General features: G+C 31.6%; 1 protein-coding gene across 10 annotated transcripts in view; it reads left to right on the top strand.

Moving 5' to 3' along the window:
* LOC117103656 (kinesin-like protein KIF13A) overlaps positions 1-16,017 on the top strand; it is a 96,046-nt gene that overhangs the window by 31,920 nt on the left and 48,109 nt on the right. For 8 of the 10 annotated variants that reach the window (XM_033244252.1, XM_033244251.1, XM_033244249.1 and 5 more), the window contains 6 exons: positions 237-371; positions 4,590-4,613; positions 9,286-9,398; positions 10,818-10,929; positions 11,802-11,954; positions 14,360-14,419. In XM_033244252.1, the coding sequence (XP_033100143.1) occupies positions 237-371; positions 4,590-4,613; positions 9,286-9,398; positions 10,818-10,929; positions 11,802-11,954; positions 14,360-14,419 (597 nt within the window). The remainder of the gene's footprint in view (positions 1-236; positions 372-4,589; positions 4,614-9,285; positions 9,399-10,817; positions 10,930-11,801; positions 11,955-14,359; positions 14,420-16,017) is intronic. The other 2 variants (XM_033244257.1, XM_033244248.1) reach the window with 1 other exon arrangement.

Here is a 16,017-nt window from a genome sequence, read left to right as displayed (position 1 = left end):
TTCAAGATTTTTACATTGGGATATGGTTTTTTTAATTTCTTTTTTATTCGGGTATAAAATATCACAAAAGGCAAAACAAGCCTGAAATTGTTGCATTACAATGAAAAGCATTTACATATACTAGAAAAAAAATTTTAAAATACACAAACAATACAGAAATTCACCAAACAAAACTGTACAAAAAAAAAGTATTTGAATTCATTCATATTTATTGTGGTTATATTTTTAATTTTAAGGATATTGAGTCCTTGATGTCTGAAGGTAACAAGTCAAGAACAGTAGCAGCGACAAACATGAACCATGAGAGCAGTCGATCACATGCAGTATTCAACATAACACTTACTCAGACTCTACTGGACATAGAAACAAATGTAAGTTGGTATATAACGGTTTGTACCACATAGACCAATTGTTACCAATTCATCTCTGAGTTAACGTATTCAGTTTTCATTTCTTTGTAGCTTGACCAATTTTGGAAAATGAAAGTTGTTTTGGAGTTGAAGCATTCTATTCTAGAATGAAAGTGGTTTACTTACTTAGGTTTACTTAGGTGATGTACTGGATGCAGGACTAAAGTCCTCTATATAACTTTACTGGTTGATTCTTCCAGAATTTATCTAATCCTCTTTCAAACGAATAGAGGGAGGTTGCTGTCACAACTTCATTCGGAACTTGGAACTTCATTATTTATTGATAATGATGAATAAACAGTAACAGTAACAGTAAAGAGCGTTCCAGTTGTCAACAATATGGTTGTTGAAACAAAACCTGTGCGCGTCGATGCATGATTGCTCTTTTAATAATTAGTGAATGTCCACGAGTTCTATCAAAAGTGTCTAGGTGCAAAAAACTAGATACAGATTTATCATATTTATTATTTAAGAGTTTGTAAGCTTTGATCATATCACCTGCAGTATATACCTTCTATATGCAAGTGTAGGTAAACTTAGAGTACAGAGTCTGTCAGGATAGCTCAGGCCCTTGAGTTTAGGAATAAGTCTTGTAGCCCTGCGATGGACACTGTCAATAAGATCTATGTTTTTCTAAATGAGGACACCAAACCACAAATCTAAACTAAAGATGCGGTCTAACAAAACCCTTATATAACGACAAAAATACATCAGGTTTCATGTAAGTGAAAACACGCCTAATAAATCCCATTAATCTATTGGCTTTATTAACCTTTTCATCATCATTTTGTTTTGAATTTCATTATCATTTTTTTTTTTTTTTTTTTTGATCGAAGGGAAGCAATGAATTTGATGTATCAGTGTAGAGTTTGGCTTAGCCATAGAAACCTGCTAGGTTATGGGCATGTAAAGTTTTTGATAACTTGACTGGGCAACACACGTTTAATTGATAGCATCTGACTTTGTATACTGCCTTCTTTATATAATGCTGTCTTCAAGACTGTCATCTGAGTATAATTGTAGAGTATTGTGCATGTTCATTACTTAGACTATAATGCCAAGTAAAGTTCAAAGGTTGTACAGAGCCTCATGTTTTTTTATACATTATATTATTCATTTAGGGGAAAAAAAAGGAATTTACAATAGTTAGCAACTTTTATTATCAACAAGAAATTACCCCTAAGTTTTAGTTTTTATTGTACCATCATACCAACACGTTGAAAACTTACTGCCTATCATCAAGTGGAAAGTTAAATATATAAATAGTCCAGTCAAAAATAACCTTCACTGAAATTCAAATAGTAGGTCCTTTATATATTGGAAAGATCATATCTTGATGTTGCGTCGTACAAAAAAATGGGATTTAATGAAAAAAAAAAAATTTTTAACCAGGCTTCAGCCTTATATCTAGGCTTTACACGCTTGTCACCGCTGATTGTTTACCTCGAAAAGTGACAAGTGACAATGCTTGAATAAAGATACGCCTTTTGCATCTCTACAAACGGTATTAGCTAAGTGATATGTTCGCTGATGATAACAGTATCACAATGCATGTTGATACATTATAATTACTTAAATATGACGATGTATTTTTAATCATACAAATCTCAAAAAAATCTAAAGCAAAACTATTACATGTGAGTTTAATAAATAATGAATGTGGCCTTCCATATAAAATAAACTACACCTTTAATCGGATCAATATTTGTTAACAAGTGTAGAGTGATGGTACTCAAGCGATCCGATTGAGGGTTTAGTTTATTTTATATGAAAGGCCACATTCATTCATTTTTATATTCACACGTATTGATAGTTTCTTTCACAGATTTGTATGATTAAAATATATCTTCATATTTAAGTAATTATAATGTATCAAAATGCATTGTGATACAGTGCTGTTTAGTATTAGCGAAAGTATCATTTAGCTAATCTGTTTTGTAGAGATGGAAATGGCACATCGTAATTCCAGCCTCATGACGTCACTTCTCGAGGGAAACAATCGATGGTGACAAGCGGCTAAAAACTGGTTATAAAAGTTGCTTTTTTTTCCCGTTAAATCCCACTTTTTGTTTGACATAACATCAAGATAATATCTTTCCAATATAAAGGACCTACGGTTTGAATTTCATTGAGGTAGGACCTTTTATCATGGTGAATGTGATTTTCACCTGGAGTAAAAGCATTAAATTCTCCTAATGTTAGAGCAGGCTTTTACAAAAATTAGGACATCTCTTCAACAACAGTATTTAGTTAATTAATGTCCACTATCATCAATGGATCATAATATTAGTTCAGAATATTTACTGGTACTGTTGTTTTTAAACGTAGACAGAAAACCATTAATTTATTCATCATCTTGCATTCACTGTGCGAAACTCTAGTAATGAGCATGAGGGAATATTACATTAGGGGTTGTCTGCCAAATGAAATAATGACAAGCTTGTTGATATTAAGAAGAAAAATAAACTTTTTATTGGTTTCTTTCCATTTTATTATCCACTTTATTTAGCATTATATAATTAATTATATCACCTTATAACTTTTATGCATACATAATTAATTACTTTCAACAAATTTGGTCTGGAGACATTGGTATCTACAGTAAACCTTCCCTTTCCATAATTGTTTTACTTCTTGTACCTAATTATAAATGAAACAACATTTTTGGTGTAACTTTTGATAAAGAGAACAATGTACAGTATATTTAAATTTGAGTGCTGCATTCAAAAATCTGTATTTAATAATACTAACTATATTGCTAATAATATTTCTATGCCGCATACATAGATTCTAGGCATCTGATTGTTTAAAAAGCGGGTAATAACGTCAGCCATGACGTAGGTTTGAATTATAGTTTCCTGGGGACAAAAGTATCATCATGTTAAGTGATAGTACTTTTCTGCCCTGCCGCGATGTAATCTCTAGGCCCCACGTTGCTATGTAATTTATGATATGCACAGGCGCGACCTCTATGACGCTGAGAGAGATATACCCTTTGATCGTCTAGGCCTAAAGAAAGCCCAGTCCTACTTGGTGGGTACTCTTTTCTACTTTTATTAGGCCTCGTAGAATCTTTGTATGAGGTATATAAACAAGTTTTGATTGCTCTAGATTTGGAGAACGGTGGAATCTATAGCTCCTTTTGGTGATGTGGAGACCATAGACCATAGCCTACAATCTATTGTAGATAGTAGGCTCCGGTCCAGTAGATTTCACCATTTCCCTCATGAGTAGTCAATAATCAGGGGCGGATCCAGAGACGTCCAAAAGGGGGGGGGGTGGTGCGAAAGAGGGGCCAAAGTTGGGCCAATCGAATACTGTCCTAGGTGGTCTGGGGGAATGGCCCCGCGAAGTTTTTGTGTTCTAGACTCCCAAAAATTTAGCAGGGCCCCCCCCCCCCACTAAATTCTCCCCTGATAATTGTATAAGTTGTAATTATAGTTCAGTTTACATCTATAGTGTTGGCATGCATATAATTTAACTGTGTTAGTGTTAGCAAGAAATTATTAAATGGTGTAAATTCAAAGACTGAATTTATTGATGTCCTCTAATATGCCTGTGAATATATAATTAGTAGATAGCAATGCTTTCCATTATTGTGTCTGGCATTATAACACAGTACTGTATAACCTAAACAAGTTGTTAAAGTATGTATGCATCGACGATGGTGAAGTCCGAACTTTCAATGTAATAAATTGAGGGTTGATGTGTACTCAAAAGCAGAGTATTTAAAATAAAGTGAACATAAAATATGACCTGATTAATATCCTATTGGTTATATCTACTGCATATCCATCTTTACCTATAGTGAATATTTCTGAGGTAATACCCAATTATATTGAATAACCATTGTTGCTGTATGAAGATCCAAATACTGACTGAGAATGCTATCTAGTTATCTAGGCTGCCCATGGCTCAGTGGTTTTTTAGGTCTTTTCTTCATAAAAACATGCCAGACATATCAAATAAGAAATACGAAACAAATGAGATTGAAATTGAGAAAAGAAATACAAAATCAGGTTACACAGAGACATTTGTCTCAGGCTTATATTAACTTTAAATAAGTAAATGAAAAAGGACCATTATTGACACATTAAACACATCGTCATGCAGCATGGCTTGCATGCTAATTTATGTGATGAATGAGAACCTTTGCTATCCATTTTGTCTTATTTCTAGGATGATGGTGAAGTTGTCGCTATGGTAAGCTTATATACAATGTAATAAATGCATGCCTACCACATTTTTTTTTTCTTATATCATGTATTCATATTTTTTTCCATTTTAATGTAATAGGTTTTTGTGTCCAAATTTTTTTATGCCTGCATGTGTTCTTTTGGTTTTTTTGTGTATTTATAATGAATAAATATTTTAAAATCTTAATCATATTGGCATAAATTTGCATGAATTTTCATAATGCTGTCTATTGGTTTGCGTCTCTGTAAAACCAGCTTTTCCGAGTACATCATCCTGTTGGACATTTATTAATTAATGAATAATTTAACTGGAGTAAGAGTTTTTCTTCACAGTATCATTATTTCCATATTGTATTTTGATATATTAATTTCTATAGTGGATTAGTGATAGCATATGGAAGCTTAAAATAACAGTGGTTTACAAACATAGCATGCAATTTTTGTTGGAAAATTATAGGCCTAATCATTTTTATTTTACATTCATACAATAAAATTATATAGGCCTGGACATATTTTGCATATTGTAATGGAGTAGGTATAAGAAAAATAAATATTGAAACTTAAAGGTAGAAAATAATGAAAGTTAAAATTTAAATAAGTAAGAATATTAAACCAAAACCCACAAATAATTTCTATAGTCACTGTCGTCAAATGACTTACTTTCTTATTCTACTGTATGTTGTGGAATACCTACATGTTGTTATGTGTGTCTTTTCCCAAACAGGGTTTTGTGGCTGCCGCATTTGGCTTTCTTTCGAATTTGCACCTTTAATTTTGTAAACTTTTATTCCCCTACCTAAAATTTTGAAATACAGTGGTGATTTATTAAGGGAGAGGTGACACACTACTGAAATTCATTGTGAAATGATTTCCCCACACTACACTATTCGCATAGAAGCAGTTGGCGCATCGGTGGTTGCTTTGACTACCAAACTCGAGGTCATGGGTTCGAAACTCAAGTTGTGCAAGTCGCTTGTGTCCTTCGGCAAGGCACAACTAAGTATACTCCTCAGGGAGCACAGAAGGTTTTCAGTTATATGTTTTGCAGTGGCCATGGTAATAACACTCAGCACCTTTGATCATTGATTTGGAATTGGCGCTATAAAAATCTTTGGCACTGTTTTGAATACCCCAAAAAGTACAAAAATATAATTATAATAGTCTAAATATGCTGCTAACTAAAAGTACTCATAACTACTGATATATGTATGTCAGTTTCTTTTTTATGGTAAACATAGGTTAGACCTTTGGAAGTCACTGGTGTTTTATTGTAGGTACTGCCATTGATATGAATCAAACAACTTTTGCCATGATAAAAAAAAAAAATTCCTAAACATTTTTTAGTTATCTTTGATGATTTCAAACTTATAACATAATTAGTTGTAGGAATTGAAATGGCACAAATGTGAAATTAATAAATATCCAATTCTCCAAAGAAATCAATATTGATGCACAAGTTCCTTCGGGAAAATATGTGCTGTTATTTAGCTTGCGGTTCAGACACCATTCTTGATTTTCTAGTGATTAAGCTGAAGGGTAATTCACAGAAAATCTTGTGAATTGATCGAACACAAAATGAAAATGTGTTGCAGTCATGATAAGTCGGATGTCTATTGGTGATAGACTAACCTCTGTGAAGATTGTCAAATTGTTGTATGCCCATATATAGTCATGATATGCCTATATATGGTTATGGTGTGATTTCATCATGATCAGATTTAGGCATGTCTCACTTTTTGCCAATATTTGATAGGCTAGACAAGGCTTAAGAATGTAGTGGTATTGACTTTGACTTTGAATAAATTGCAACTTCTAATTTTTAGGAAACACATTGTAACTGTTATTACATGAACGTGAATATAAATGAATTTTAATTTTCTCACATTCGTACAAAAGAAAAGCATTTTCAATTGGGAAAATTTATAAACAATTTATAACTTCAAAATATTAATAGTAAATTAATGGTATGTAATTAAGTAATATTTATTTCTTTTCATGAAATTGTTACAAAGAAATGACAAGAATTGATCATAGTGATAAAAATGATAAAAAACCAAGATCAGAAAAACTATGAACTATACAGAATATTGAAATTTAGTAATTTTTACAATAGGTTGAAATTATTAAATTAAGAAAAGACAGCTTTAAAATCACCATGCAAATGATTGTTTGAATGCACATCCATGAAGATCTAAATGAATACTATAGTGCATATTCACCACCAAAAAAAAAAATCTTTTAGGCATATAACATTTAATTTGAACGAAAATGTGAAATTTTGATTTAAGCATAAAAGCATCATGATGTGAGAGCTGCTCCGACAAATCCTAATAATGTGACACTATAATGCTGCTTTTTTTAAGGTAGAAAAAAATAACACAATTGCTCCACGTCCTCTAGCCTAGTTAACACTCAAATATTGTAATACTAGTGCTTAACATAGTAATATCCAGCAGCAGGAATACAAGCTCATCGCAAGCTTTACATCTTTACATGGTACTACTGCCTCTTTAAGAAATATTACTTGCTATTTTTTTGTTGTTAAGAATTAATTTTCCCATTATTTAAAAGGGTTATATGTTAAAAGTATTGCTTCCAATATAATTTCTTTTATATCATTTTCATATTTATGGGCGTACGTTAATTTTACTTTTGTAAATCACACATGTGAATGTGACATTGTGAAATAAATCAAAATTAAAATCGATATTTTAGGGCTCAAAACATTTGATCCTTAGAGTCAATAAAACATGGTTGAAATAGACAAAAGACATATTAAAAGCAGTATACATAGAAAAAGTTTAAAAATTTGGAATAGGCCTTCGTAATACAAAACATTTTGAGATTGAATTTGCAATTTAAGGAAACAACCGTGTCTTCAACAGTAATTGAGTATGCTTTTGACAGTTCGTGGCAATTGTATGGTTTGTATATTTTTATGTGCTGACATTGAATTAATAAAATTAGCTGCATTTTAAAAATAGAAGCTGTACTCTGTAGAATAGAATTAGTTTTGATATCTAAAATATTGTTCAAATAGATAAAAATGTATGATTATAACATGGTTATAGTAAGTAGTCTAATCTGATGTAAGATTTATTAATTTGATATCTGTATTCAGGAAATACATAGTTGCTATGTACTGTATGGGTAAAAAAATATTTAGACGTCATTGAATAAGTTATGAATTCAGTAAAGCACTTATGTGATATTAAACTGTTTCTCAGAAAGAAGCCTCAATGTCTGCCATCTTGCATTCCAGAATGATATACACCTATCACATGTGCGTGCCTTTTATTATTTTACATTTCCGAAAGGGCAAACAAGATTGGTTTAAAATAATGGATATAAAAAATGTTGTAATATTGAGGTAATTATTATAGGTAAAATAAAATTATTAGATTTATAAAATTGGTGAAATTGCTAAAAATTAATAGCTTATAAAAAAGTATGATAAGTATGATAGACAATAATATATTATTACTAAAACTATTGATATTTTGACAAACAAGATTGATAAGTGACTAATAAAATCAATTTTTCAGTCTGGAGAGTGCCGTTCCCAGGCATCTAGGAATTCTTAAAAATCGGCTCACCTCAGCTCCATCCATGGTGGGACTGAGATGGAGATGGTCCCCATGGTTGGACCCCTTGTTAGGAAATCTCCAGTGCCACTACTGGAAGGATTGAGAAATTCACCAGTGAGAGATACTACTCATATTGAATGCATATTTTTAATAAACAAAATTGAGCCTAATAAACAGTTTTTTTTGTGTAGAATTATAGTATAAACATCTGTGATTGTCTAATGTATACGTGTCCTCGTAAACCATGTACTCGGATATGATTAGAGAATCAGCTTCATCCTTATGTAGTCAGCTTTGAAATAAGTCTTTTAATAAATTAGGAAACATAGACTTGCTTTAAGTAGACATTTAAGAGTTCTCCAGGTAATTCATATTAAAATGTCGACGAATGATGCATTTAAATTGTGTCTAATGTATATTGTAGTCACGCAAAAGGGAACATCAATTTCCTACTCCTAGGATTGGTTGCATTTTTATCTCCTCAGTAACACATGTGTAATAATGAAGAACATTAGTATGATTTTTCTTTTATATACTAGTGATGGCTGTAATGAAAAATAATGCCAGTTGCGAAATTAAAAATCTGTTTTCATTTTCAGTCCTCTATTCTATTGGTGTTTCATATTTCTTACCAGAATGTATATCTTTCTATTTTAATGCAATGCATGCCTCTTCCATCAGGTACTCCCCCTTCTCTATTCCATTAAGTTTACCACTTAGTTTTTATCAGGTGGCCCATGACAGGGACATTAGAGTATTCTTGCACTGATCTTGCATATAACAACCAATAAACTTTTAACTGCATACAGAGGCATTTTGTTACTTAATCTTTAACATACATTATAATATGACAATTTCATGAACTTGTTTCATATTATTTTTTATTACAGATTTTACATTTAATCTTTGATTTTGATATGTTCATGACTGCATTTTTATTAAATTATATTCATTATTTGAATAAATTTATTTTATTTCTTTGCTGTATATTTTAGTATTTGAGCTTGTTACATTATACTGTAAGTATCCTAAATATTGCCCTCATACCTGTACCATATTCATTGGTATTGTTTTCCCTCCTAAATTCCTTAGATATCTGGGGAGAAGGTGAGCAAGATAAGCCTTGTGGATCTGGCAGGTAGTGAGAGGGTCTCCAAAACTGGGTCTACAGGTGATCGCCTCAGGGAGGGAAACAACATCAACAGGTAAGTTGCTCCTAATGGACTTCTCTGGAGTGCCAATCAAACTGATCAATAACAACAGGAGCAGAAATATGCACTTTTCCCACAAATTTTAGGCTGTTGTTTTTGGCCCTTGCTAAAGATTATAGAGTAGAGAGAGGTTCCACTGTTGGGCTTCTCTGAAACGGAATCCTACCTCAAAATGAACGTCCTTCCAAAAAGAAGATATTCATGTAAAAATCAGTCATATTGAACATGTGCTGTGTGTAAAGAATGCCTGTTTTCAAATTTCTAACTCTATTAAAATTCTAATCGGTGCCCCCTATCTTGTGCTAGTACATTGTTTTTTGTTTCATTGCATGCATGCAAAACCAAGACAGTTGGACCTCTTGCCATTGTATGCCTTTTGCCCTTACCAACATTATCCAAGTGGGAGGCTTAGTGGAATGGTCTATAGAATGGTGACTGGCTAAAGAATTTTTCTTAAAAACAATTTGAGCAGAATATTAAATTAAACTCTGTTGGTTCTTACAAAAATGCCTCCTGAAAGTTTGAAGTAGTATAAAGATAAACAGTCTAACAACAAAAACCTTAACACATATAAACATCACACAAAAATACACCAAGGATCCAACAAAGTAGAGCTGATTCAGCAAGCAAGTGATTTTTTTAGTTTGAAAAATAAGATTGAAATTGGAAATGCGTGCTCAGGTGGGAGATTATTCTAGATTCTGCAGTTAATAAGGAAATTAAAAACTCTTAGATAAGATATGGCACATGTATGTGCTAAAAAGAAGGTACTGTAGAAATCTTGTGGTATTTTCTAGATGTTCCTTGAAAACTCAGATAAATACTTTAGGTGGGGAATAATAGTCATACCTAAATTTTAAATTGCCTTGATTGTTTTCTCTCTCTTATCTTTTTCCTTTTATTGGCTTTTTTATATTTATTATATTTTTATGTGCATTTTATTCCATGTTTGAAACTTGAGAAAAAAAATATTGTTTTATACTGTTGGTTTTTTTTCATTTTATGTTGGTTGATGTTGGACCCCAATGGAAATAAGCCATCTTTTGGGGTTTTGGGTTATCCTGGTCTTCGATGGTTTTTTACATTTTTTTATATGTATTTTTTTTAAATTTTTTTTTTGTGAATGTGTTTAGATCATCATTCCTGATGATGACATAATTAATGTCGAAATATTGAATCCCAACACGATGGCGTGTATTTCAATACTTGGAGTATGTATTATACTTTCTTATCTGAGATTAATCAGTGGACCTTTCGGTGTTTAGATCTTAGCGAATAAAATCAAATCAACTCCTAATTTCTCTATATGTATATCTCCATAATAATGTATCTTAAATATACAAAATCATATGATATGTGGCGTTACAATAATTTTAACCTTTTTGTTGAATTGTTCTTCATTATTGTTTGTAGATCGCTATCCACTCTAGGCCTAGTGATTTCTGCTTTAGCAGAACAGGCTGCTGGCAAAAGGAAAACAAATTTTGTTCCATACAGAGACTCAGTTCTGACATGGTTATTGAAGGTAAAATAACAATTTAATTTAATCTATCTCACAAAGCTACATTCAGGCCAAGTAATTATTTTATGATAATTATTTTTCTGGTATTATCATACATGTCGGATTGAAGCTACGATTATTCATTGAAATTGCCAAATATTCAAATCGTGGGATTGTAGTATTCTGGCGAATTAATCATATTAACGCCATTTTTATATAGCGTGTTCCAAAAGAGGTCTCGACATCCTTTGCAATAAAACTGGATTGATTTTATGTTGTAGATGTTACACTAAAAACAAGATCCGCTTTAAACTAATGGTAACTAACCTACTACATACAGTGTAGGGAGACAATACTAAAAATAGGCATTTGCTACTATTTCATGCAAAACTTAACTAATATTAATAATAATTAACATAATGATAATAATGTAATGATAATGAAAATGTTAATAATGATTTTGTCACATACATTTTATATATTAATTTCTCAAAAACATGTGTTGGCTGTTTCAGTTTAAACTTAAAAGCTGAATTTATCAACACAAAACAAGTAGATTTGCATTCGATGTTTGGTCTAATGTTGAATGAAAATACATTTGTTTACATACAGGTCTCCCTCCAATTAAAGACCACTTTTGGGACCGGGCGTCTTTAGCAGCTTTGGTCTCCATTTAGAATAATATTATATTAATAAATATTCCATCTATTAATTTGAAAGCCATAGAAATGTTGTCTTTAATTGTAGGTGGTCTTTAATTAGAGAGGTCTTTAATTAGAGGGAGGCTTGTATTTTATAGGCACATGGCTATGTGTTGTGTCACTGTAGACATACTCCTGTTACCTCTATTGCAGATCGTCTTAACTTACATTTCACAACATTTTTTTAATCTGCAGGATAGTTTAGGAGGAAACAGTAAAACCGTTATGATAGCAACCATCAGTCCCTCTGGCGACAATTATGAAGAAACATTATCCACGCTACGCTATGCTGATCGCGCTAAGAGGATCGTCAACCATGCTGTTATCAACGAAGATCCAAACGCAAAGGTGAGGAGGTTGTAATTAATAAGCAATGATGAATTTGATGTCCATAATAAAAAACCTCTAATATATAATAAATACTATGTGATATATTAAATCTATATCTTCCAAAAATATAGAGCCCAGCTGTTTAGTAACATTATGATAAACATTTGTCACAATATTAATTACTATCCAAAGTTTGTATATACTTAGTTATTTCTCAAAAATCTTTATATCATCTCTACATGATCAATTCAGATATATTGATTCCTGCTTTATTTAATGTACAGCACTTTGATTTTTTTATTTTTTTTTTGAAAAGGTGCTATATAAGTGCTTTTTAATAATAATAATAATCAATATAACATACATTTCATTTCATTTCATTTATTTGTCTCAAACAATTAGAATGTACATAAATAGAAACGGCAAGGAACAATCACAAAAATACAAAAAACAGAGACAGGACACTCCAAAAGTAAAATCAATCACTGTCGAGTGGAGGCCCTTTACAAGAAAAACACAATACATACAATAAAAAATTCTTCAGAGAGATAAAAAATCGAAAGATAAATATTGAAAAATGAGTAAAAATCAATAAATGAGAAAATTTAATTTAAAAGGTATTTGAGGTATTTATTTATAACAGTATTTGAATTAATATTTATTTCAGGAGAATCTTACACAAGCTTGGCCTATCAACATAGGGTTTCGAAGCAGTCTCTCAGCAGGTTAATTCCTGAAGTATGCGAGGCAATCTACAATAGCCTAAAAGATGAGTACATGAAGGTAAACAACCACTTTCAAAAACCTTTCAAATACATGTCAAAATATCTACTATCTTAATACTGTATGATTTTTTTAAAAGTCATGGTATAGAGTGTAATGTGTTTGCTTTTGTCTATGTTTCACACATCCCATTTTGTTTTGTGTAACTGTATGTCCTTTCTTCAAGTACAAGTAAATATTTAACACCAATAATGTGCAAAACACTTTAGTTTATTGATACATTCCATTCAAATAATATTTTTATAATAGTGAAAATTATGAATGGGTAATTCCGTGTCAAATCAACCAGAGGTCCCAGGTCGACCGTCCGTCTCCGATGTTTATGAAACTTCTTGAAAATGATCCACTATGTGAAAAATCAACATACACAAAAGATTAGCCCTACTGGATATGTAGTTTCCGAGATATTGACGCCCCTAAAAAGGGGCGTGGCTCTTCAAGATGCGCAAATGCAATTTCCTCCAACTTTGGAAGCTTATAACTCAGGATTGGTAATAGCTATCAAGGTCAAACTTGGTATTCTAACTTATATTCCCCCATATTACACAAATATGGCAACAGATTAACTGTTATTCCTTCTCTTTTGAAGTTATCTGCACTCAAAATAGCCACTTTGTTTAACAACGCAATTTTTTTGTGATTTTCAATGTCACCTTGTGTCCATATGATTGGGTGTATACATCTTAAATTAGAGATATATTATCTATGGGTAGTTGCCTCTAGCCACAAGCAAGCACAGGCTGATCAAATGAATTAAAATGGAATGGCATCCATTCAAAGTTGGGACCAGCCCTAAAAAAGTGAAGAAAGCCTATGTTTACCATTAACGGTTCATCATGTGGACAGTTAAAATCTTTTCTTAAATTTACACCAGTTAACCAGATATATTAGATCTACTTATACACCAAATTTCAGCTTTGGTTCTCAGCTCCTTCATGGTTAGATGCTATGTTGAAAACTACACATATTGTAACATAATCGGAAATAACTAAATTTAGGTAATTCCATGCCATGGGATCATAGATTTTTAAAATTTTTTATACTGACAGTTATTCATGTGAATTGAAAAACCTGAAATTTTTAGACTCCAATTCCTGTTTGTTTTCCCGTAGCGGCAGTTTGATGTAAAAGGGGGCGTGGCACAAATTAGTGCACTGTGAAATTAACTTGATTTTCTTATGCTAATATCTTTGGAAGTATAGAGCCTATAACCTTCAGATTTTGTGGTGTAGGACATCTTTTGCTGCTGATTCCAAATCTGCAATCAGAAAAGTTGTAGCATGTACCATTGTGGAATAGTAATGGTCTAAAAATTTTTAATATGACTGATAAAATCAGATATATTAATTAAAGCAGGAATAATTAGGAAAAATCATACAAGCATTATAACATCAAATAAGTAAACAAAAAACAAAGTTATTTTCTATTTTAAAAATGCCAATATAGTTTTTGCTCCTGTGTTTAGTATTTATTTGTCATACATTCTTTGCTTTATTTTCTCTTTTTAATTGAGCACTTTATTAAACTGCATATGTCAATCAGGGGTTACAATTAATCTCATCCTGTAATTAGTAACTTCTTTCAGATGTGAAAGAAACCTTTTGTTTTAATTATTTGCTCATTTATACCTTTTTTAATAGATTATTCGTGAACTACGTGAAGAGGTGGATATGCTAAAGAAACAGCTGAAGAAAGCTGAGGTACAGTATAGTTGTCAAATACAGTAGTCGTTTCTATGGTATTTTTTGATATCTGTCAGCTTATCTTAGTATGAGAGCAGCATGCTCATTGAATTGTCTATACTGGTGGTAGCAACAAAAGTGTGTTGTGTTGTGAACTATGGATATGCTTTTAGGCCTTTGCTCCCTATTTCAATGGCATTGTGTTTCAGCTGGAGGGCTGAAAAGAAAGTTAACAATTGCGCATTATCTTTCTAAACAGACTTTGAATGGGTTGGTCCTGTGTGCAATGTGGTCCATGTGCATGTGAAAAAGAATAGTGGATTGTCTCATGGTGTACTGACCAATTCACATAGACATAAAATGACCACACCAGAAATATGTCTTTGGATTATCATGGTTTGTTTTACACCAAAGAAATCCAATCTGTTCAAATCAAATCCAATCCAATAATCCTCATTTTATTTCAATGCTTCTGTACTATAAGAAAGTATAATACATACTCCAAGTATTGAAATACACGCCATCGTGTTGGGATTCAATATTTTGACATTAATTATGTCATCATCAGGAATGAAAAAATTATCCATATTAGAAAGCTTATATGCACAAAAGTGTTTAACCAATCAAAACATTACCTCTAGTAGGTGACATAGCAGTGATTTAAACAAAAATCAAAGCATTCTTACTCTAATGATCAAAGATGCCTACAAAAACAAAGAAAGCTCTTTCGAAGCTCTGAGCCCATTGTTAAGCAAAGGGTGTAGTCTATGTATAGCGAATGCTTTTTAAACATTAGGATAAACCAGTTTCGGGAGCTGTCAATAATGTTAGTACTAGAAATAATACATACTTGGAGTATGTATTATACTTTCTTATCTGAGCTTCTGTACTATCTTGTATTCATTTAGTAATACTGCTAATACTGAAGTGTTATGGTACTTGAAGCCCTGTACAAAAACATGTGACATGCCTGTTATAGTCAAGATCATATCACACATCATGACCATATATAGGAATGGCATGACTATATATGGGCATGAAACAGGTTTGTCAAAGAAAATTTGATAGTGTAGACAGATCTTAATTAGACTCCCAATTCAGCTTAGCCTTCAGCTGTCAACACATTTAACCTCTTATTGATTATGAGCTGCATTGTGGGATGCCTTTCCAGGGAGGTGAGAAAGCGTTCCTTTGGCATTTATCCCAATGAGTGCGGTAATAAAGTGAAGAACCTCAAGGCATTTATGCAGTATGTGCTATACAAGAATAATTTATTATTATTAATGGAAATATATTCCAGTAGAAATATATTTCAATTTAGGTTATACTCAGTATTTGAATAGTACACTGACTTTGTAACAAAATTAAGCTTCACTGTTTTGCTTCACCAACTAATCAATATAAAAAAAAAATAAATCAATACTTTTTCTTTTCATTAAGAGTCACTTTGCCTCTAAATAACATGTTGTTTTATTATTATTTTTCTATTATTATTATTATTATTATTATTATTATTATTATTATTATTATTTTATTATTATTATTATTATTATTATTATTATTATTTATTATTATTATTATTATTATTATTATTATTATTATTATTATTATTATTA

The sequence above is a fragment of the Anneissia japonica genome, unplaced genomic scaffold (assembly GCF_011630105.1).
Source record: "Anneissia japonica isolate Jap-2015-1 unplaced genomic scaffold, ASM1163010v1 scaffold288096_len198612_cov187, whole genome shotgun sequence".
Classification (NCBI taxonomy): domain Eukaryota; kingdom Metazoa; phylum Echinodermata; class Crinoidea; order Comatulida; family Comatulidae; genus Anneissia; species Anneissia japonica.
Note: the sequence above shows the minus strand (reverse complement) of the source record. Positions and strands in the feature narration are given on the sequence as shown.